General features: G+C 43.9%; 1 protein-coding gene across 9 annotated transcripts in view; it reads right to left on the bottom strand.

Annotated features, from left to right (window-relative positions):
- Fife (regulating synaptic membrane exocytosis protein fife) overlaps nt 1-24,580 on the bottom strand; it is a 434,397-nt gene that overhangs the window by 141,017 nt on the left and 268,800 nt on the right. For all 9 annotated transcript variants that reach the window (XR_011714138.1, XR_011714139.1, XM_071674263.1 and 6 more), the window contains exon 2: nt 20,481-20,810. Coding sequence is in view for 1 of the 9 variants with exons in the window: in XM_071674270.1 (XP_071530371.1) it covers nt 20,481-20,516 (36 nt within the window). In the remaining 8 variants the exon portion in view is untranslated. The remainder of the gene's footprint in view (nt 1-20,480; nt 20,811-24,580) is intronic.

Genomic DNA, 24,580 nt, shown 5'->3' with positions numbered 1-24,580 from the left:
TGGGTGGTAGGGCGATGGCAAGATGGGACGGGAATGGAAGAGGAACGGTAATGGGTTGGGTAGGTGTTTCGACAGATGTATATTAAGAATATATATATATATATATATATATATATATATATATATATATATATATATATATATATATATATATATGAATAAAGGTCAAGTAAAGGGATGGTGTGCGGACGATAAGGCTTCAAGGAGATAAAGAAGATAAAGGACTGCAATGTGAAGATAGGGGCCCAGTATAGGTAGACATATAGAGATAGATGTAGATGTGAGGGAGGGTGAGTAAGAAGAAAAAAAAGGGATGGGTAGAAGTTGTTGAAGCGGTTCGAGATAAGAGGGAGGCAAGATTATGAAGACATTTGGTCAGGGAAGAGATTACTCTGAGGGAACGAGGGTGGTGAGGGAAGACGAGGCTGAGTGTCGGTACACACACACGCACACAGCGGGAGAGGTGTAATTTGAGAGGTTAGGAGGAAGCTGATTGAAGACACTTTGGCCCCGAAGACTAACACTGGCGTCCATTACGGTGTACTGCACAGCAGAGCAGAGGAGAGCGAGCGAGCGAGAGAGAGAGAGAGAGAGAGAGAGAGAGAGAGAGAGAGAGAGAGAGAGAGATGGCGACGTGGATAATGACGGGAGGAAGAGATACACCAAGAGAACAAGGTTGGCCTCGCGAAGAGAAGACCTAGTGGAAGCAGAGGACAATGAACGGAGGAGGGAGGAATGAGCAAAAGGGGTCGTGTGATGACAGAAGCAGCGAGGGAAACGAGGGGTTGAAGGATGACTCTGATGATGAGTTGGATGCAGATAGTGTGAAGAAGGTGGAGCAGTACGGCGATAGTATTGGGAACAGGGCAAGAGTACCTTTGTTACTGAGAGCTGCATGTGAAGACGAGATGGAAGATCGTATAGAAACTGATAAAAAAGATACTGTGGCATGTGTCTGTACGGCGTCTGCTGGGAAATTTTTCCCTCTACGAAATCGCCGCTCAACCGCTCCTGTTCGGAGGCCATCCGGGCAAGTGGCCTGTTCTATCGTACCGGAAAAACACTCTTCCTTCCTGAGCCCCGCATTCAGCTTTCATCTCTGCCTGTAATTATTGCAAGTGTATTACCCGTGAGGCGAAGCGTTCCATTTTTATATTCAGAGGAAGTCCAACAACCTCTCTCCTCTCCATCCTTTGATGGATCTATCTAATCTTTAGCCAGACACGTCCGTCACTCACAACTTCTAACGTGAAATAATTTCCTCTGTTGATCCGTTCTGTCGATACTAACACTGTCTCTTCCCCTGACAAAGCAATTCACTTTTGGTTCCCCTTTTTTCCCTGTTACTTTATCTTGGACGACTAACTCTTCCTCAACCATGGTGCCTCTACAGCTAATCCTATGTCCAGTCCTGTTATCTCTTTTCGTGCAGTCTAAAAAGCATTCCCCTCGAAGGACACAAGCAAGACCTATACATATATATACCAGATGGCTTATATGTTTCTGAACCTGCGTCTGTGCTTGCTCGTCTATTTCTCGGCTGTTTAGAACCATAACTTTCCTTTCTCTATTAAACATGCACAGGTACAGAGAACCAGATATATTCAGACGTTGACGACTGGATAATCCATTCTTAGATCTAATTAAAATCTATCCTATTTTGCTCGAATTGCATCTCGTCTCGTCACAACTTCTATAAACTCATACTTGAACAGGATTTCTCAAACAGACGCAATCTCGTTAAGTTTAATGTCTCTAGAACTCAATGTCTGCCCATCTCTTTTCATGAAATCCCTCAAAACTTTCCCATCTCTCTTAATGGATGTGCATATCCACGACTCAATACGTTTTTCCTCTCTTGGAAACCCTACATTACACATTACATAAATAGCTACGTCTGCATCCAAGAAACTGGAAGTCGTATTCAGACGCCATTCTTTTTCCTTGTGAACAGTTGCTCTAATTATTCCATGAATTGAGCAGTCTTTGTATGCTCTCACATCTATGGAGGTTCTTGCCTTCAGTGTATATCAGAACGGAGTCCAAAATAATTCAACTTACGTATCAACTCCCTAAGTCTGAACTGGAAAGTTTACCTACTTCAGCACCACTAAAGTGTTGGTTCACTTTCCCTCTTTTACAGCTGTTACTTCGGCTTCTCTCGCTACAGTTGGTTGCTCCTTGGTGCGCCTTCGGCTAGACTACTTAAAATCAGGGAAGCTACTACGTTACTTGATTACTGTGTGGCTGTTGGGAGGTCTAAGGTGAACAGGTGTGACATCTGATGCTTCTATTCCTATACTGTGAAGTTTTGGATCTCTCTCTTCCTCTCCATGTCTTACCTAGAGTTTACGACCTGACACTTTTTGAGAGAAAGACTTTCCACCATCTCGATAAGAAAAACTGTTAGCCTATTCGTCTCCGTCTTTGAAATGGACACAAAAATGAATAAGTGAAATCATGGTAAAAAAAAAGGACATGAAAGTTACATTCTCCTTTTTTGAGACAGAAAATTCCAGTCTGATACCACGGCGAGCGGCGACATCGCCTCCCAGATCTCCCATGTCTGGAAACTAATGGTTTCCTGACTCGAATGTTTCTTTAAGATCGTGGGAACACGATTCAGGTTTAAGGGTTATGACGTGGAATGAACCTGTGGTTGGGTTTTTCTAAAGCATTTCTTTAGATGTCGGTGACGTAAACTACACCAATGAATGCGTTTCCGAGAATGAAAGGTTCGCTTTGCTACACCCGCACAATGGTGGTTTCACGCGGGAGGGGGGGTTGGTGAAGGATCTATAACCCCTTAACATCAGGCCACAGTTTCGAGATGATGGAGAGGAAAAAGGGATCGTGATACCTCGCTGGACTTAAGAATAACGAAGGTGTTTCGAATCTAACTTACTGAATGAAATTTCAAAACATGGGCTCTGGAATTAATGCTCACGTCTTCCCTTCAGAGGTTTTTATTATGGGATGGAGGAATGATTGGTTTGATATCTGATGTTATGGAAACGTTTCGTGTACAGATTCCGATGTAATGGAAACGTTTTGTGGTTAGATTACGACGCAATGTGGACGTTTCACGTTTGGATTCCGATGTAATGGGAACGTTTCGTGTATAGCTTACGACGTAAGGAAGCGTCTCGCGTACAGATTCCAAAGTAATTGAAACGTTTCTTGTACAGATTCCGATGTAATGGAAACGTTTTCTGGTTAGATTACGACGCAATGTGGACGTTTCATGTTTGGATTCCGATGTAATGGGAACGTTTCTTGTATGGATTACGACGTAAGGAAGCATCTCGCGTACGGATTCCGAAGTAATTGAAACGTTTCTTGTATATATTCCGATGCAAAGGGAACGTTTCATGTGTAGATGTATGGTATGGAAGAAGGAGACGTTAGTCTCGCTCTGTGGTATTGAGAAGGTAACTAGGAATTACGTAAATGTTAAAGCCAGTGAATTACTTTAATACACTGGGTTTGGGCTGAGGATATGCATGAGTGATTCGAGAACCTGTACGTGGTTGATCCACCCTCATGGAACAGACAACGAATCTGAGGAAGTCTAAATCACGACAAAGATACCAAAAAATCTCGGGAATTTAATATCGCCACGTACGTTCCTTTCATCTTTTACGTGAGCTGTTTTCTTCTTTTCTTAATGAATATTTGTTGCTGAAAGTCTAAAGCGAATGCAGGAATGTCCCATTGTGCCGATGACCTTGATGTTAACTGCATTAAACAGGGAACAATTAGTGAAGCAGTGAGCGCAACGCCAGAAACCTATTAATGGTTCCCTTGGAGCTCTGCAGCGGCATTCCTTGTCAATGACTTTGCAGTCGTTTGTCTTTAGGTCAAAGGTCAAGATAAGGTGTGGAGGAAAATAAGTTTAAGATTACGTTGGAGGAGAATTTTTCATAGAAATACGTCTCGAATGCCAGTAAAATATCTTTCCTCTTCAAATGAGTTAAAATGACAGTATCTTATCATATTCCATTTACATATATACATATACATCTTCCAGGACACTTTTAAGCTTGAAGGCTACACTACACTCAGTAGCAGGAACATGATAGAATCCCTTCAAGCTTTTTTAAAGCTGTTTGACAAGACTCTACTCTCTCATCAAATGCCAAGGGTAACTCTCCCCTTGCGGTGTAACATCAAGCAGGCCTGGCTGGGAGGTGGGTTGATTATGAGGAAAGCTGAAGAAGGTGTGCAGAAATGGCTTGGTCATATGGAGATGAAGAGTGAAGAAAGAATGCGAAGAAAGAATGCATGTCGGAGCTGGAAGGAAGAAATAGGAGATTTAGGAAGAGGTGGAAGGAGTGAAGGAAGCTTTGAGTATTCGGTGCCTCAACTTGGATGTGAGGCGTTCACGGGCTAGAGTGAATTGGAGCGATGTGCTATACAGGGAGTGACGTGCAGTCAATAAGCTGAACTAGGGCATATGAAGCGGCCGGGGAATATCATGATACGTCCTATATGTCCATTAGACAGTGGGTGTGTACCAAAGAAGTCGTTCTTTGTTCCAAGGCGGTACCTCGATGTACATCGTGTGTGTGTGTGTGTGTGTGTGTGTGTGTGTGTGTGTGTGTGTGTGTGTGTGTGTGTACACAGCAAGACCAAGGAATAGTGAATTGTAACACCTATGCAAATCACTCAGTTACTTCGCGATCCCATTCATTTAAAAGCCGGAGTCAAACATTAACTTTCGTCCTTTCAACTAAACGTTCCCATCGTACCGTAAGTGATTTGGACTTCAAGTGGCTATTGACTCACTGCTACTAAAGTCAGGAGACGAGGAAACAGCTGAGACTCTTTTACTAACATGCTGGAACTATGAGCTTCCTGTACTGGGCTAATGGTTCCCCTCTTGTCCCCTCAGTAGGGGTGAGAAGGATGGTGTTTGTTTATCAAGTTCATTTTGGACCGTCGGTCGCTTCGTTTCTGTCTCCTTCTGGCTGCCTTTTTGAGGAGCGTACCAAATCCATATTCCCAGAGAGTAGTGAAGGACGTGTCGCGGTAATTCTAAAGGCGGTCGGTAAAGGTATTTTCGACTATCTTTTTACTGACGGCCAAGAGAAAATGAAGGTGGCTACATGGCAAGCGGTTATTATAAATACCTTATACGTGTATTAATTCTAGCGGGGATGCCGGAACCACTGCGTTCGCAAGGGAGCAGAAGTATGCCCAATTGGCTCTCCGGCCCAGAGGTGCATCACCATCATCCTATTAAGTATGGTGAGGGTGTTAAAGAGTCTCCCCTTTGGCAGCATCTTTTATGTTACTCATTTTGCAAACTTTTGCCCTCCAAGACTTCAAGGAGGGTTGGGAGTGACGACGGTGTACGACTCTTGAGCACGACGGTATACGACCCCTTTGAGCGCGACGGTACGACAGTTGAGCACGAAGGCACGACCCTTGAGGCACGACCGTCTGACCCTTTCAAGATTTCATAATGGATTGGGAGGTTTATCCCTTCAGGACTCATTGGTGCACGGCTCTTAAGTACGACTGTGTATAACTCTTGAGCACGACTGTACGAACATCTGACACGACGGTGTACGACCCTTGAGCACGACGGCACGAACCTTTAACAAGACGATACGACCCTTGGGTATGGTAGACTTGCCTCTGACTCTTAACTCTGAAGGATCAAGGGTCGTACTGTCGTACTGGAAATGACTTTAAATCAAGTGTACGGTACAACGAAATGTAAGACTTATATTGAAATAAAAAGAAGATAAAAACACGTGTTTCTACAGCTCGTATGTACCTACAGTATACCGACTAGGTCACAAACGTTTACCAATAACTGCTGATGTACAAACTTATCTTCCTTTATCAGTTATCCTTTACTGATAAGAACACAAAAACGACCCCAAAAATCACGCTATGTACCCAAATGATAACATGCTTCGATCTTAATTATATTCGGACCTTCCACTAATTTTCTGCCATCAGTCTACCAACTAACACACCCCAGAAGATGCCCCACGGTTCCCTGCGAAAAGCCAGACATCTTTTCTGAAACAATCAATTAACTTAGACTTCTTCTTCTACATGCCTGAGGTCATACGTGTGTTCATGATATATGAAGCGATGATGGATCGTAGACCCGAAGATGGAAGATATGAAGATGGCAGATGTCGGACGTAGAAAACGATAAGGAAATTAATATTCGGCGATCATCGTTCGTTCTTGAATACATGGACACACCGTACTTCACCTCCCTGGCGCAGGAATCCTTCTAATCCTTATGACGCTCCTGCAACACTCAGGAAGCTGGCCTCGTCCACCAGTCGGGACCACAGGTCATAAAGAGTGTTGTGTGTGTGTGTGTGTGTGTGTGTGTGTGTGTGTGTGTGTGCAGAGAATGCATGGCGTATCTATGGGTTGAAGACATTTCTTGCCTCTGTCTACCAGTAGTCTATGTCTCAACGCCGCAGAATTTTTGCGCATGAGAAAGCTGTGATGAGGTAAAGACATCCTTGGAAGAGGTAAAAAAAAAGGAACGAAACTGCCTCAAGCAGTTCAAACACAAGCCTTCAATCACCGCCTGAGGAACAAGGTCCTGCCCGGCAACAGACTTGAGCGACGACAGGAGAAAGGACTGCAGGAGGCGCTGAAGTAGAGCAACAAGACGGCGCCTCCCTCCCGCTCACCCGCCTCTCGGGCGCCGACAGAACCTCCTACTTATTTATATTTCCCCGGACGCTTGTTCCTCTCCTGCCGTCTGGTGTGTGGCACGCTCGCCCAGGAAAATTGATGTGGAGTAAAAGCTTCCTCTGGGGACATGCATAAGGCCCGTCTATCACAGTGGGAGGGGCGCTTGTATATTTGAAGGTGGCCTGCCGGACAGCCAATACAGCTTGGGGGGGGGGTCTGTTAGGTCTGTGGCTACTGGTCATGCCTGATGGCGGAATGCGAGAGTGTGGAGACAGTGGTTGTCAAGAGCGTCAGCTCTGTGTCAACTGTTGCTTGAAAGGCGCGTCTCGAACGGGGTTTGTTGGGCATTAGAGTTTCGTTTCACAAAAGTTGTTGCATGAAGGTCACGCTTTAGAACAAGGTCATTGGCTTTTTATTCACCTATTCTTTTTTTCCTTTTTTATTTTCACTCCCTATAAAAGAAAATCTGAAAATCTCGTTATCGGAAAGCTCTAATTAAACATCGTTCATGTAGCCACGCAGCTCTACCGGAACGAATTTCCAGGTACTGATACAACAGTGACAAAGACATTGATCACGGCAGATTTGTGATAAGATGATTGACTTAATACGTCTCTTTTATTTTGCGCAATGTCAAACGCGTCAGACACGACATGATGAAATCCAGGGCAGGAGAACTGATCAGATCACAAAGAGAACAACAAATGAGGGCAGGATTAGCAGTGGGGGATATGAACGTATCTCATCAGGAAATCAATTTGCAAATTACGTTACACTCTACTGACGCAACGATGAATACATACGACCAGATTACCGGACGTAATCCACGGTGGATTATTGAGCCCTGGTGAATGCAGACTTGTGATTTATACGGGCATATATCTTGTCCCAATGTTCCATCATGGATATCCTTGTATCATAATTCTATGACGGATGTATTGTACATAATCCGTCTGTAGTTGTTATGATACGGGTCAAGCTAGACTAGGGGTTAAACATGGTTCTTTGTACCTCAGTAAAAGCGTGACATAACAGTCGTAGTTTGTGACTCTCTGATCGGCAAGAATCATCCCCAGATGACGACAACGGTTCGAGTCTCCCGTCCATGTAGTCGTCACGGAACGGTAGCTCCGTTTGCCACATGTCGCGTCGAGACAATGGTTCGAGACCCCTCTCGACACAGGTAATCCCGGGACGTTGGCTGGAGAGAAACACTCCCTTTGGCACGTCATCACGAGACAGTAGCTAATGAGCTCCTGCTGGAACACCTGGAACAGTGCATCACGGAACGACACACCACGAACACCACTACGGAACAGGAGAATGCATATTCGTGCCTAGCTTATCTCAGTAACGTAATCTACATGATGTATAAAGTTCATTCCAGTGAATATATTACCCTAAGGAGTTTTCGATGTGGACTTCTTTACCGACACCGACGATATGAACCTGTACTGATGTATCAGGGATATGGACCTACACTACTCTATCAGGGATATGGACCTACACTGATGTATCAGGGATATGGACCTACACTGATGCATCAGGGATAGGGACCTACACTAATGTAACAGGGATATGGACCTACACCAATGTATCAGGGATATGGACCGACACTAATGTATCAGGGATATGGACCTACACTGATGTATCAGGGATAGGGACCTACACTGATGCATCAGGGATAGGGACCTACACTAATGTAACAGGGATATGGACCTACACCAATGTATCAGGGATATGGACCGACACTGATGTATCAGGGATATGGACCTACACTAATGTAACAGGGATATGGACCTACACTGATGTATCAGGGATAGGGACCTACACTAATGTATCAGGGATATGGACCTACACTGATGTATCAGGGATATGGACCTACACTAATGTATCAGGGATATGGACCTACATTGATGTATCAGAGACTCATATTAAAGACTGGGGGACACTATGCACCATCCTGCACTTCTGTCTTCGGGAAGATAAGAAGACCCCCCCCCAGTGCAAGTGAACTTTGTAATGAGCCAATCTAAATTCACATAAACTCGTCGATTCGTGACTGATTTATGGCACGATGGGCACCTAGCCCATCCCATGAAAACTATTTCCTAAGCAGTTTTACTGCAGCCAGTTTCACTGATCCATGAGGAAGGTACAGCTCTCTGTACTCGAAGGAAGGTGTAACGTCTCGCATTGATGGGACAACGGGGTATCCTCACAACTGTGTGTGATGAAGCAACAGTAGATATCTTGTAAATCTGAAAGAATGAGAGGAAAAGGAATACATACGAAAGCAGGGCAAGCAAAGGACAACAGACGCTCTGTTCCTTCTTATTATTCAAGGATCGAATCGAAACATTTCCTTGTATATTGAAAGAATGTCCCCCTATCATGCAAGTGTCTGACTCGTTCTTTCAGCTTTGGCTTAAAAAAGCAACAACGAAAAAATATAAATCGTCAAAGGTACGTACATGCATTAGTACAACCCATTCTAAAGGGTGACTACTGTAATCTCTTCATCTATCGTCCTACTGCTTTGATCAATAGTGTTTGCGGGTTCTTTAAATCTCTTCTCAACTCCCTTTAGGCTTTTGAGCTTTACAGTCTTATCTCTCATCATCATCATCATCATCATGTGTGGGTTATTCTCCACACGAGGTCGGTCCGTGAGCAGCAGCCTGTCTTACATCACTTATATCTGGTCCTCTTATCTGAGGAACTTCGGGGGAATCATACGATAGAGACCTTACTATGTCAAAAACTTTTGGGTGGTTCTTATCTCTAGACTCACCTTGATTGGCTTTCTTCCCTTCTCTTTGTTCTCAGTTTTATCTTTGGTGGGTCCATTCCAGTAATGGTTGATACATCAACCTCCCATTCTCTCCCTAACAACCATTGTGCGTCCCCTGCCTCCCCAGAGGCCTCTACCGTGCCACCTAGGCTTTTCGTTTCACTGACAACGTTTCTCCACTGAACCAAATAATCCAACGCGGAATCTGGATGTGATCAGAACCGACAGTTCAGAAAACGAGACAAATTTCACTTCCTTGTACCACCACACCAACACTGCAAATGATGAAATGATAAGACTTCAGAGTGAGGGGTGTGGTGTACAGTCCAGCCCAAAGCAATGAATAAAGATCTAAATACAGCAAGATAGTACCGTACTGTACCATGAGTTCAGTGATTGATACAGGGAGGGGATCAGGAAGTGAGGCAGATGGTTGAGTTGGATTAATATCCCTTCCTTCATCAGGCTGTGGCTACACCAGCCTGGGGTAATAATAACATCCTCGATTCAGTCGCGTCTTGATCAATGTGAAAACCTGGTGACCAGTTTCCATCACGTCATCAATTTTGCATATCACGTATAGGTTATAGCATGATGAAAATCCTAAGAAATATTAAGAAAAAAAGGTACTTCGGATGCTGTACACAGTGATGTCGTCAATGTAACTTGGCAAAGAGTCATCGACGTATAGACGGCTGAAGATATGAGGATCAACTTCGAACTCCCCTCCAAAAAAAGTGTTCCAATCCTATAAAGAAGACGAGAGCAGTATAGAGGCCAACCTTTGCGCACCTGAGAAACATATCGACGTGAGACGAAAGAAGGGACGTCCTCCTCCTCCACGCGATATTATATGGCTCTATAAACGCAATGATTTCCACGACGGGAAATTTGTGTGCTTCATCGTTCCAAAGTTTTAAAGATCGCTGGATCGCTCGGAGAACTACTTTTTTTGATGCCAAGTACAAGGAGACAATGGTGAATCTACTATGAAAAATGTGATTGAAAAAAAAAAAAGAGTTGTACAACAGATTATTACCACCTATACACAGAGCAGGTGAGAGATGAGTCTCCTTCATCCCTCGTGATTCTGAATTCATTCTGGCGTCTTACTAGGTGGGTTTCTCTTCCCTACACTTCATATACGTGAAGTAAACCAGACTGAATATTCGCAACGTGAAAAAATATATATGTGAACGTTGTCCTTTGCTCTATGTGTGGTAAATTATCCTTGTAAAACTCTTTTTTATATATATTGGCTTTACTTGGAACAGATGTTATCCGCTGTCCTAAAATACATATTCTAATGTAAGAGAAGCAAGAGAGAGAGAGAGAGAGAGAGAGAGAGAGAGAGAGAGAGAGAGAGAGAGAGAGAGAGAGATGTACCCCTTTCTCATCTCTACCCTCCTCCTTCCTCTGGGCAGGACACAGCCTTTCAGGAGTTTCCCGCCAGAAAACATGGACTGCAGCTTCCTTCCCTTTTCTTCAGCTTGGCTACCATCCTGACAGCCCCAGAAGAATGAGACAGCAGCTCAGCTGACACCAACTACGTACCCACGGGGCTTGATTTCTCTCTCTTTTTTCCGCTTTCTCACTGTCAGGGTTTATGAGAGAGAGAGAGAGAGAGAGAGAGAGAGAGAGAGAGAGAGAGAGAGAGAGAGAGAGAGAGAGAGAGAGTGAAGGGGTTTACAGTAAGGGATACGAGAGACACCAGCGCTGAAGGATGGGACGCTAATGAAACATAAACCCTAAAACTGGATCTCTTTCCCTGTGGGGTGCAGGGGGAGAAAGAGGGTTGAGTGACGATGACATTAGGTTCCTGATACTCTATAACCGAGATCCCTCTCGAGGAACGGACCTGGTCGGTGGTGAGAGGGCTACTTAGACAGACGTGTACCGAAAGTGTGAAAAATAAATAACCCAAGTTTCTGCGGAAGCTTGTCCGTATGAAAGTCTTAAGCTGATGGCACAGTGGCCACGTCTGAGGCCCTGATGTCTCCCTCTGAAATGAGGCCGCCAAATTCTGAGCGAGGGAATGGGTTATATATATATATACACACACACACTGTTGGCAAACTCCATCAATTTACGGGAGGGGTAATGCATGGGATACGAGGCCTGGCATTTATACTGGGAGGCAAGGGTCAATTCATCATCCTGATAGACTGTAAGTTGGCTCAACTTCCAAGAAGTGGATAATTTAGTGGGGGAGAACTGAATAAAAACAACAACAGCAACTGAGCAGCCTAACTTCAAACTAACCCACCGAGGGCAATATTTCACCGTTGGTCCGTCGTCTGACCGTGGTTTAATTACAGAGGGACAAACTCTGAGTAAGATTCATGGTTGCAAACGACGTGGGAGTTTGTATGGTTTACCCTACAGCAAATGTAGGATCACTGAGACATCTGCCTCGGTCTCATCTGCCTCTAGTGTTCATTTCCCCTTCCTGCCTCCCTCATTTATAGCCTCTGGCCGTCAAGTGGGTTCCTGGCATTCAGCCCTACAAACACACAATCTCTCCATCTCACACATGACATGACAACGCGTCATTCACATGACTCGTTCTCCGTAACCCTTGCGGTGATCGCCACGCGCTGGCCCTGTCATTGGGCAAAAATATCTTACTTATTACTCATAAGTACTCCTCTCGATTCTACATGCACCTGCTCCATCCACCCATCTCCACCAGAACCCTGTCTAAATCATCTCCACCTCAGACTCTGACCATCGTCTGCGACTGTAAACACCTCCATCTCATATCCATCTTATTCCTCATTATCTCCGTCTCGCCTCTTCTCTCTCTTCCCCACTTTGTGGCCTCTCCATCACACGCCCTTCCCGTTTCCGCTTAAGTATCTTCATTCCTCACTTTAGCATCATGTCCTTTCCATCTCCGCCTCACCTCCTCTTTCATCGATCCCTCTCAAGTTTCCACTTCAACCTTTCCCCACTCCACCTTAACGTCTCTTCCTAGTCTGCCCCTCAGAGCCTCCCCTTCGTATGCAGTTCACTACAATAAATTTTCCTTCACAACCATTTCAATTTATTCGTCCTGTGTCCTTCCTCCCGTCTCCATCTCAACCCATTACCCTCTCTCCTGTACGATTTAACCCCCCTCCCCCTACTCCCGTCTCCCACTTTCGTTCTATCAACCCGTCTCCTTTACGGAAGCCATCCCTTCCGTCTCCACCTTCACCTATCCTCACTCCTCCGTCTCCACCCCCTCCTGTGTCCTGCTTAACCTCTCCGCACACTATTCCACCCCTCCATCTTCACCTGAGCCTCCCCTCAGCTTCGTCTGGACCACAACCCCTCACTCAAATCTCCGCCGCAATTCATCGCTCTCCCGTTTCCAGTTCCGACCCGTCCTCCCGTCTCCACTTCATCGTTTCCCCCACATTCCTCCTCCTCCAGTTTCTACTTCATCCTGTGCCTTCTATCCCTTCTATCTGATCTCCCTCTCAATTCTTCCCTCCCATCTTCTCCTTAACCTCCTCCCACCATCCCACCCTCACCCTCTCTCGTGTTCATCTCATCCTTTATTAGGTCCTGAGGGTTACTCGTGGCGGCAGTGAGGGAGGCGTATTACTACGGATCAAGGAACCAAAACTCTCAGTTCTTTGCCCATCTGAAGTTGTGCTATCGTCCCTCATAGATACCTCCCTCACTGCTCCTCCGATCATGAAGATATTCTCATGGTACACATTGAGGTTTATTGGCCATGTTCAGCAACTTTACGTTCGACCCTGGGGTAAAATGCGTACGAAATTTGCAGCTTAGCCGGAAGGATTTCTTCGCAGAGTCTGGGTGGGAGAAGGAGTGGGGTTGGGGGGTTATGATTTCCAAGTGGCCGATTCCCGGGGTGAAGTTACGGGATTAAGTTGCGGGGTGGATGATGTGTAGATCGCATCCGGCAGACCATTCCAGGCGCCAGAGCCGAGTCATCGGTTCCCTAATTGCAGTTGTTGGAAGCCACGGACGCCATCTTTGATACACATGACCATTTGTGGAGGCACGATGACTGCTGTTGTCTACCCACGATCGTCGTGAAATATGACAAAATAGTAACCAAAAAACGAATAAATGAAATGGTTACTGAGGATTTCAACTTGAATAGCGATACTGGCAAATGAGAAATGTTACCCCCCGAATATAAGTGCGTCTAGGCTAAGCCAATGTGTGTGTGTGTGTGTGTGTGTGTGTGGATGGCCTGACGTGTGTGTGTTCTATCCTTGCCGAGAAATGCTTAACTATAACCTCGTGCATGACGGGACGGCCCTTGAATAAGATGGTCTCAGCCTTTAAACTTGACTCTTACAGGTCACATAAGAAGTCGTGTACCATCGCACCTAAATGGATCTAGCCACTGTGCTTGAAGGGTCATATTGACGTCATGCTGATGGGTCATTCCCTCATGCTCAAAGGTCGACGGTACCATCGTGGTGCAAGGATTGAACGATGAATCTCCTTCTCAGGGAAACCTCTGGTAAACAAAACACAAATCACGATAAAACATTAAAATCCCTCATCAGACTAGGAAGAAACATTTCCCTGATAATATGTCACCCTAGCAGCTAGCAATTTCTACTCAGCCGAGGAAATGGATGAGGAATCACTCGGCAACTGCGTGTGTGGGGGTTAGTCATCGTGACCCCTGACAAACTTTCTCAGCTTGTAAACAGAGACCACGAGTGTGCCAGGTGCTGCAGTCTCGATCGCTCTGCTTCCCATAGGCGAAGACAGATGGATACAAGCAGCGAAGGTCTTTACTGAAGCAACTCAGCAAATTATAAAGGAGAAGGTATTCAGAAGGGGAAAAGGTTGACTGAGACACTCCCACGGGGGAACTTCGCGGTGAGCGTTTGTACCCATGATGTGAGGCGGTCTCGGCGTGGCCTGCACAGAAGAGACTCGCCCAAAGGAACCTCTTGGCCTGCACGCATTAAGTTGCAAGTGCTGCAGTGCTCAACAGCCCCAAGAGTCTCAACTGGCAACATCTGAGGATCTCAAGAGCAGAATGTGAATACTGCAAAGCGCTACTTTTAAGTACATGTTTACCGCGGGAACGAGTTACTTCATTCTTTCCAGTGTCCACAAACTGATTAATTCAAAGGCGCCATGAACGTTTGAAAAAAAACACTTCGTGTCAAGAACGTCCTTGTTCATATAAGAACCGCATTTATAACAATGTTCAAACAGGAATTAATCTTTCCATGTTTGGGGTACCGACAACACTGCCATGGGGAAAGCTTTTTCCCTTGTAATCATCAGGAAAACAAAATCCCAAATAAAAGTAAACATTTGAAATGATGGTTATTCCTTCCTCTAACTTGACAAATATGGTCACACTTCCTTCAACATCGGTAGATAAAAATGCAACTGCCACTATAAAACTTAATAAACGAGACATTTTTAGACACAAGGCGTAGTCCAGAATTCTTTGTGAGACAGTGAGCCAACTTATGTCAAAGCTTTGGTAGTCAGACTTACAGAGAAAAGATATTTCAGCTGAGGACAACAGTCATCTGAAAGTATTCAAATACAGTGGACTTCGTTGGCTAAAAGGAAGGATGTCATGATGTCGACCAGCCTGAAAGAACAGTGGACCTAAAAACAAAGTTTCCAAACACATATAGCTGAAAGTGCACCATATCTCAACCAATGAACAATCCTTACATTTTTGTCCTAGACAATATGACACAACGGGAAAAGGATTTTGATAACCCTACCGAAACAAGAGTCTTAGTGTTCATTTCGAAATCCATCGGACCCATCTATAAAGATAATTCTTTTGTCAGGTGTACATGATAAACATAATCACAACCACAGAAGCTGCCTCACATAGAGCTTAATATATTCACATTATACATACATACAGCAAACACCCATACTGTGAGCTATTGAGAAATGAACATTTTCAGCCAGCAGATTCTTCACCTAGGCCTCATCCTTTGGTCGGGTCAAGCGGGCGAGACAGTTCACATGTATCACGTTGACAGCGACTACATATGGTCTGGATGTGTCTCAGGTGCCCAAGACGGGAGAAACCTCGCAGCCAAATCAGGTAATAAACTAGGAAAGTGTCATGACGATACTGGCTTCCTCTTGGCTGCAAATAATGTTACCGATGCGGAGGCCCGAGAGGACAACAATACTCAGAGATGAAGCCAATTTAATGAACCTCCTTTATGCTTGTCACTACAATTTACTGGCGTTTATTTTTTCGGGTTATGGAGGGATATTCAACGTACCTTTCCTTCGTGACTAGTTATCATTTTCACTTCCTTCTAACCTGTGGTTCTCGTGTATGTTCGTACTTGTTCATTTTCTTTTTGTCCTTACGAAACAGATGATTTTTTTCGCAAGTATCTGAATATTATGCTTTCTCACTGTGCGTCCCTCTGATATCAACAGTGCCGTGCTGAATCGTGTTTCAGGGACGGCCTGGGAGATTAAATCAACCCACGTCCACTTCACACTGAGGCCTCCGTTCAATTAAACAATACGAGGATGAGATTTGGCCTTGCCTGTTTTTCCGGCCGTAAATTCACGGAAGGTATTTAACCTACTGACGCATCCATTATGTACATGTGAGGATAACAAGCACTCGCTGATGTTAGGGGTGACGAATTTAACGCACGCCCTCCCGACTCGCAGGTCATCTAGTTTATTAATCAGATAAGAAACGACTCAATGATGGGGAAGAACGCTCGCATCAAGGGGGAAAATGCATGTTACACATCTAGACAGAAGACCTCACTATTGAGACTTGAGGAGTCTCCCTCCCACCAGCACACCCTCTTCCTACTGCCCTCTCGTCACAACGAGGACAAGAGAGTCTGGTATAAATATAGAGTGAGAGGAGGGGGACGAAATGAGAGAGAGAGAGAGAGAGAGAGAGAGAGAGAGAGAGAGAGAGAGAGAGAGAGAGAGAGAGAGAGAGAGAGAGTCTAGGTCTGGAAGCGCAAGGGATATTTCCTCTTTTTTTTCTGTTTTAAAAGAATAAATGCTGAGTTATCTGATAGGGAACGATCCAGAGGGAATGTGTGAGGAGTGGAGTTATATTGGTGAAGAGAGAGAGAGAACAAGTGTTAAGGTGGAAATGTTTTTCCTTTAAAGAGAGCTTCATAAACAAAGGAGTCCGGTGCTGTCATTTAAGTATGACGCTCACCTAAACACATGAAAGATGAAGTCGTCTGGTTTTTAGGATGTGTCTGTACTTCTTTCAAACTGAAGGCTGTGATGTCGACTTGCTCTTAAAGACACTGGCACGAATGATGCTCAGATGGACAAAGATACAGTCAGTCCGTGGCTAGCGTAGGGGTGATGGGAGGTCACTGCACTTATTAGTTCAGTTTATGTATATGCCTTTTTATTCGGAAATACCTTGAACACCTATTTCTGTCTGGTGAGGATTGGAAACGTACCTCTCTCTGGAAATCGCTCACTCAAAGATGAAATAAATGAAACAAATAATGATGACGATGATGAGAGTTTGCGATGTGGTTGAACTCTAGTAACGAAAGGAAAAGAAAATGGAAGACCGTGTATAGTAGGGAGGTCTCCCCAAAATGAAGGGGATTACAATATCAACATTCCTAGAGTATCGAACCCCGTCACTGGATCACAAGAGACAGTATCTGGGAGTTAAATGAAATTGAAAGCTTAAGAATATACTTGACAATATATGATGCAAACGATAGTAAATGGATTACAGGACAGAATATTGAATACTGTGACGTGCGAGATCAGGGGTGTTAAGCGTCTTGTGAAGGGTGCAGCATGTTTATATAGGTCGGGAGACTTAGAAACCTAGTGGAGGCTTGAGAAAAAAAAATCGAAAGGTGAAATGAGAGATGATCATGAGGACACATGATGAGGCGGTGAGTCACGGAAGCTTGGCGTGGACTTACAGGGTTACACTGTTGGGTTATGAGGGAGTATCGAATGATGAGTTCGGTACGTTATAGGGTATGGTGGGGTGGGGAGGTGAGGAAGAGGAGGAGACCCTAACACACACACACACACACACACACACACACACACACACACACACACACTCACACACCAGAGAGATTAATAATACAACGGCGGAAACTTATCCACCTGGGGCTTACTGTGTTACAGAGAGGAGGAAAATTTTTATATATAGAGAGAAGGGATGACAGTTATGAGAGATGAGGAAGTGGGCAATAAAAAAAAAGATTCCTTTTCTCCCTCTGGCTTTGGAGGGGAACATTCACAGTGTGAGTGAAGAGAGTGAGTTTCTCTGTAACGATATGAGGATGGGATGGTGGAGGGTGAAATAATGCAAAAGGGTATGTTGGAAAATGGGATGAAGAGGGAGAGAGAGAGAGAGAGAGAGAGAGAGAGAGAGAGAGAGAGAGAGAGAGAGAGAGAGAGAGAGAGTGTGTGTGTGTGTCAACATACAACCACTGAGAATGTTAGAATGTCTGGAAGCACAGAAGTGAGGGTCGGTGCCCAGATACAGAGCAGCATTAGTAACCAATAAGTCAAATCTAATGCAAATTCCAATTTGAGATACTGGTGTTCAAGACGTGCTAGAAACCATCCCCTCCCACCCAAAAAAAATGCATTTAAAACTACAAAAACTAAAAGGAACATGATAAATGTGGCAATCCACCCCGAGGAGAGTTCCTTCTATCTCCAAAGAACAAAAGAGATTCGGGTGTGTTGCTCGACCGTGAGAATAATACATTTCTAAGGTGTTTTCTTGCGAGAGGTTAAGCAAAGGTCTTTACTTTAAGTGAATCCCTCTAGACACTATGGAAGACTAAACAGAGGAGTGTTGTAGACAATGAATTACACACTGTACGAGATGACCGGCTTCAAGCACACATAGAATCCCCGGAAGATGATGTCACAGAAACTGGTGGAGCAAAAAAAGAGGGAGTCCTCAGTGATCCACAGAAATGATCTATACCAATCAATGTTCTGTGTCACAGTGACAATCCATGACCGATGACGTAACGAATGAATGAAACGGGAATAAGCAAAGAAATACTTTGTAGAAATGAGAAGCAAAATTATCAAATTGGAATACGACGTTAGTGATTGGAATTCCAGAAACCGCCAGACTCTCAAAGACCCAATGTTTGTGACCGAGAAAGGTTCTGAAGCACTGAGAAAAGATTTTTCCCAGTGGAGAACATGAAAAAAATGAGCCAAAAAAAAAAATAAACTGAGGTGAATCAAAAAGAGGAGGTATATGATTCGTGCCATGATGGGAGACACGGACAGTAAAAATAAAAGAATCTTTCTCTGGAAACTCACAAGTTATCTCTTTCTCTCTCTCTGGAAACACGCAAGTTAGAGATCGAGGGAAGGAAGAATTCCACCCATTCATGCCATGAGCCCAGTTCTGTGGAGTGGGGCTGAGGCGCTCTCGGGGGAGATGGGGAAACGGCGCAGACCAGCGTATTAGTGGGTAACGAAGGGGCGGGGAGGAAGGAAGGAGAAGTGTGTGTGTGTGTGTGTGTGTGTGTGTGTGTGTGTGTGTAGTGTGGTTGTGAAATCCAATATTTTTTTTTTTTGTCGCTTTCTCTTGGAATAAATCAAAGGCGAAAATCTGTAAAACTTGCGACAAAGTGAAAACAGTGAATAGGATTTTTCCGAGGGAGGAGTCGAGGGGGTGAGGAGGGGGGGTGGAGTCTTTGATGGTCAACAAGGCGAGGAGGAGAGAGACGAGGTCTTCTGGATGATATGAACTAAGGCACATGATCCACACAGCGTCACAAAGACGGTGGAGACGCCTCGAGATTAAAAGATAAAGTTACGAGGAAGAAAAAAAATGATGAAATATATATAAAAACAAAATAGATTTGGCGAGAACGAGGAAATAGATCTTAGATGATTATAAGATGGTGAGGATCCAGTGGAGACTGTCTGTTTTGAGGGGATGGAGAGGGGATCTGATTCCGATGTGGGCCGCTGTTATAACAGGGTTGAGAGTGTGTGTGAATGAGTGTCTGTCTCTGTGGGCGCCAGGGAGAGAGAGAGAGAGAGAGAGAGAGAGAGAGAGAGAGAGAGAGAGAGAGAGAGAGAGAGAGAGCAAAACCGAGTTGTACAGCAGGTATAAAGACGGCTATAATACGAAGCTGTTGTGACGACTGCAGGAGCAAGAGAAGCAGAGGTCAAGCGCGAATGACACGAGAGATGATATGTAGGGAAGGAGGGTCTCTCTCTCTCTCTCTCTCTCTCTCTCTCTCTCTCTCTCTCTCTCTCTCTCTCTCTCTCTCTCTCTCTCTCTCTCTCTCTCTCTCTCTCTTCTCACGCAGCTTCTCCTCCTCCGAGTGTGCCTGACAAGGGGCATTGCTCCGGATGAAGCGGTTTTCAGAACATGGGGCATTGGCTTTGGCAGACACACTCCATGCAATGTCGCAGGGGATTACGCCCTGTGTCTCCTTTATCATATTACTGTCATTATCGACTTAGAGAGAGAGAGAGAGAGAGAGAGAGAGAGAGAGAGAGAGAGAGAGAGAGAGAGAGAGAGAGAGAGAGAGAGAGAGAGAGAGAGGCGGATTCTAAAACCAGACAGCCAACCCGAATGAGGAGAATTTCGAAACACAGAAATTCAGAAAGAATTTGTTTCATATTACTTACCTTTGTTTTATCACTAGATTACATACAAAATCATCAGCACGTTAGAATCATAATACTAGGGTTAATAGTAACATATATATATATATATATATATATATATATATATATATATATATATATATATATATATATATATATTTTTTTTTTATATATATATATATATATATATATATATATATATTGGAAAAGATCACAATGAGCATGTGGTCAAGTATATTTCTATATGTTAACGGGGACATGAAACACGGTAAGTTCCCAAGTGCACTTTCGTGTAATAATCACATCATCAGGGGAGATACAAGAAATATGTGTTTCATTTCCCCGTAGACAGATAGACATAAAAGCCTTCCTCTACAATGACAATAACACAGTTATCACTCACCTTTTTAACGAATGAGACTACGTTCGTCGGCAGCATTCTATTGGCGCTGCAGTCAGCCAGTTACCATTCACGTACCATCGACAGTGTTTATGACTGGCTGGCAGGAGTCTGACGTCATCACTGGGGAGGAGTCTGCCGGACCACACCGTGTCATGTCTCACACATTGATGACGTAAGCACTTCCGCAAAAAAAGAAAATGAGAGACTGGCAGAGATACCTTGGCTACAGCAGCTATTTTCTACACTCCATTTTCTTTTCTTTTTCTTGTCTCTCTGTGTCTCTTAATGTATTTTCTGATGTATTCGGAAAGTCTGGCTGTATCACAATGGCTGAAGGAGAGAATGGATGCATATTGAAATACTCTGGTTTTCTATGGTGATCTTACAGTGAGTGACGTATCATATATATATATATATATATATATATATATATATATATATATATATATATATATATATATATACATATATATATATACGAATAAAATGTATATGAACGCGCACCTTCATAGAATATATATATATATATATATATATATATATATATATATATATATATATATATATATATATATATTTTTTTTTTTCTTTTTTTCTTTTTTTCATTTGACTTTTTCATCTTCAAATGGAACTGGATTTTCGTTTCTGTTCCAATTTCTTTTCCTCAGTTCATTCCACTTCGAAACCAAACACATCAACCATGTGTTTTCATTAATCTCACGAAATATGATTTTGCATCTGATCTACACATATTACCATCTCTTTCTTTCCTTGGCACACACACACACACACACACACAGACTGCATCTTGTATTTTTGTTTTATATATGACATGGAAAAGATTTTGACCAACGGGGTCAAATCTACTCTGAGATCTATCTATATGGCCAAAGGGGATCTAAGATTAATTTCAAGATCTGATGTTACAACTAAATACCTAATGGGGGAGGGGATGGTGGGGGGGGGGGTTCTCTGGGAAAGACCCTATGTAGCCTCTGTAATCCATTATTGCGTTACACCTTACAGAACGACCACGGGCGCCACAATGAAAGAAACGGTAAAAATCTTAATTAAACAACAGAGCGAATCTGGAACCCAACTGTGCAGACACTTTACAACAAAAAAAAAGTAAACAATATCTTCCCTTCTAAAGCTTAATTACAGCTTCATACCATCCTGGCCTTCCTTCTACAAGTGTGTGTGTGTGTATGAGAGAGAGAGAGAGAGAGAGAGAGAGAGAGAGAGAGAGAGAGAGAGAGAGAGAGAGAGAGGGGGAACTTTTTTTTCGGAAATCTATTGAATGGTTTAGTAAAGTTTCGAATTTATTTTGGGTCAAGTAGGAGAGGGTAGGAGACACATGATGCAAGAGATCATTTGAATGAAATATAGTGAGTCTTCTGGGAGAGGAAAAAGTGACTACATAAGCAGGAGAGATGAAGTGGCACGTGTATATATATATATATATATATATATATATATATATATATATATGTATATATATATATGTATATATATATATGTATATATATATATGTATATATATATATATATATATATATATATATATATATATATATATATATATATATATATGTATATATATATATGTATATATATATATATATATATATATATATATATATATATATATATATATATATATATATATATATATATAAACTGACCATATTTCTTTCTTGTATTTCCCCTGATGATGTGATTGTTACACGAAAGTGCACTTGGGAACTTATCGTGTTTCATTTCCACGTGGATTAGAAGGAATATATATATATCATGAAATACGTATGAGAAACATGGAGTGAGGGTGGGTGCAGGTCGAGAGGGAGGAGGGGGGGGGGGGTGAGTGAACACTAACGACACACCATTTGGACAGAGCTAACGCTGTTGCAGCGGATGAAAATCCACTTTGGGATTTCATTGTATTGTGTGGAGAGGTTGTCGAGGCCATAAATCTGTTAAATGAAATGTTTTTCCCTGAAGTAGAAGGTCGAGAAGAATGTGCGAGCGGCATCTCCGGACTCAGAGAAAGGCATGAGACCATGTTGATAAATACGGGTTGCGGAAGGCGATGGGAGTAAATAGATTCTTGAAAGAAAGCCGCGGCAGGAGGTGAAAGGATCCTTGGAAGACCTAGGGACGTGCGTGAGAATATGCATAGGATTATGTATATCATCCTGAGCTGAGGTCGGAGGGAGAAGCAGGTGTTTTATGTCTCCATAACGTATGATATGAGAGAGAGCAGGGTGAAGAACCTTGCCTCTGGGGATGAGAGCAACGAGATAAAGGTGAGACAGGAGGGGATGAGATAAAGGTGCGACAGGAGGGGATGGAATAAAGGTGAGACAGGAGGGGATGTCACAGCAGGCGAAGAAAATGGACTGTCGAGATGATACGAGTGTTTGCAGCATAGATGTCGACTGATGGACTAGTTGAGCTTGTATGAGGGAGATGGAGGGTTTGAGTACATAAAGAACTAGGAGGAGGGATAGCGAAGCGGTAGCGTGATGGAGTGATGATACAAAGAGGAGTCAGGAAAGAGGAGTGCAGAAGACCGCATGGGCCATTCGTAATGGATGGACTGCGAGAGACGGGGTTCTCGCTATAGAAAGAAGTGGATTTCAACCTTAGGTTAATGTTCCCGACGATATCTTTTACCCTGGGTTCCGCCTCTCATCTCTCTCTCTCTCTCTCTCTCTCTCTCTCTCTCTCTCTCTCTCTCTCTTCTCTCTCTCTCTCTCTCTTTCCTTTCTTTTTTTTTTTACCTCTCAGCTTCCGAGGATAATTTACCCATTCAATAGTCTGACACCGGCAAAAGAAGTTCGTGATATTGTGGGACAATATATCCAACTCCGTGGAAAATCTCTTGTGGATCCACCCCACCCGAGTTATATTTTCCAAGCTGAAAGAGAGAGAGAGAGAGAGAGAGAGAGAGAGAGAGAGAGAGAGAGAGAGAGAGAGAGAGAGAGAGAGAGAGGTGGAAGCGGCGAGTTTCCCCGGATTTCTTTCTTTTTCTTTTTTTCTTTTTTTTTTTGGCTTCGTTGCTCTGCTGAGTGAGTGCAGTGATCTATGGTCACGGATGGTGACGGGTCGTAGCGATCTATAATCATCCATTGATCAGTGGTGAGGGGAAGGCCGTGGGACTCGTGATGATCAGAGGAGAACGTTGTGGTTGTGGTGGCGGTGGTGATGATCGATGTCATGCTGGAGGTAATGGGTGTACGGTACGGAGTTGGGATGACACAGACGGAAGGGACTAGGTGGTATAGTGAAGGCAGGCAGGCAGGGTTGTGATCGCGGGTCATGTGCTGTGGTGATTCTAAGCGAGGGATGGATACAGCCGTCGATATAATGGATGAGTCTAGCTGAGGGAGGTGAGTATGAGTCTGGATGAGGGAGGTGAGTATGAGTCTGGCTGAGGGAGGTGAGTATGAGTCTGGATGAGGGAGGTGAGTATGAGTATGGATGAGGGAGGTGAGTATGAGTCTGGATGAGGGAGGTGAGTATGAGTCTGGCTGAGGGAGGTGAGTATGAGTCTGGATGAGGGAGGTGAGTATGAGTCTGGATGAGTGAGGTGAGTATGATCCGTGGTGATGATGGAGGGGAGGAGGGGTGATGACCTCCACGTAAAAATTGAGGGTAATGAGTGTGAGGACGCGAGGTAATGTGTTATGATGACCCCGATCAATATTGGAGATGGATGGTAAGTGGTTTTGATCATTTGGAAGATACTTTGCTGTGACACTAAGAGTGGATGGCCAAGTTAAAGGCAGACGGAATATTCTCTCTCTCTCTCTCTCTCTCTCTCTCTCTCTCTCTCTCTCTCTCTCTCTCTCTCTCAGTTTGTCCCCCTCTTTCTCAGCGTCTCTCCATCTATCTCTCCCTTTCTAGCAATTCCCTCTCCCTCGCTTTCCCCTCCTTCTCTTGCCCCCCTCCTTTTTTTTTTTCTCTATCACTATCTCACTCTTCATCTTCCTTTTATATGAGATTCCTCAACAAAATATCTAGAACTCGGTTTCTCATTTCCTGTCTACGTCTTCTCTTGTTCTGGCGTCCCTATCACACACACACACACACACACA

The sequence above is a fragment of the Panulirus ornatus genome, chromosome 19 (genome assembly GCF_036320965.1).
Source record: "Panulirus ornatus isolate Po-2019 chromosome 19, ASM3632096v1, whole genome shotgun sequence".
Classification (NCBI taxonomy): Eukaryota; Metazoa; Arthropoda; class Malacostraca; order Decapoda; family Palinuridae; genus Panulirus; species Panulirus ornatus.
The sequence above is the reverse complement of the archived record's forward strand: the minus strand, read 5'-3'. Positions and strand labels throughout refer to the sequence as shown.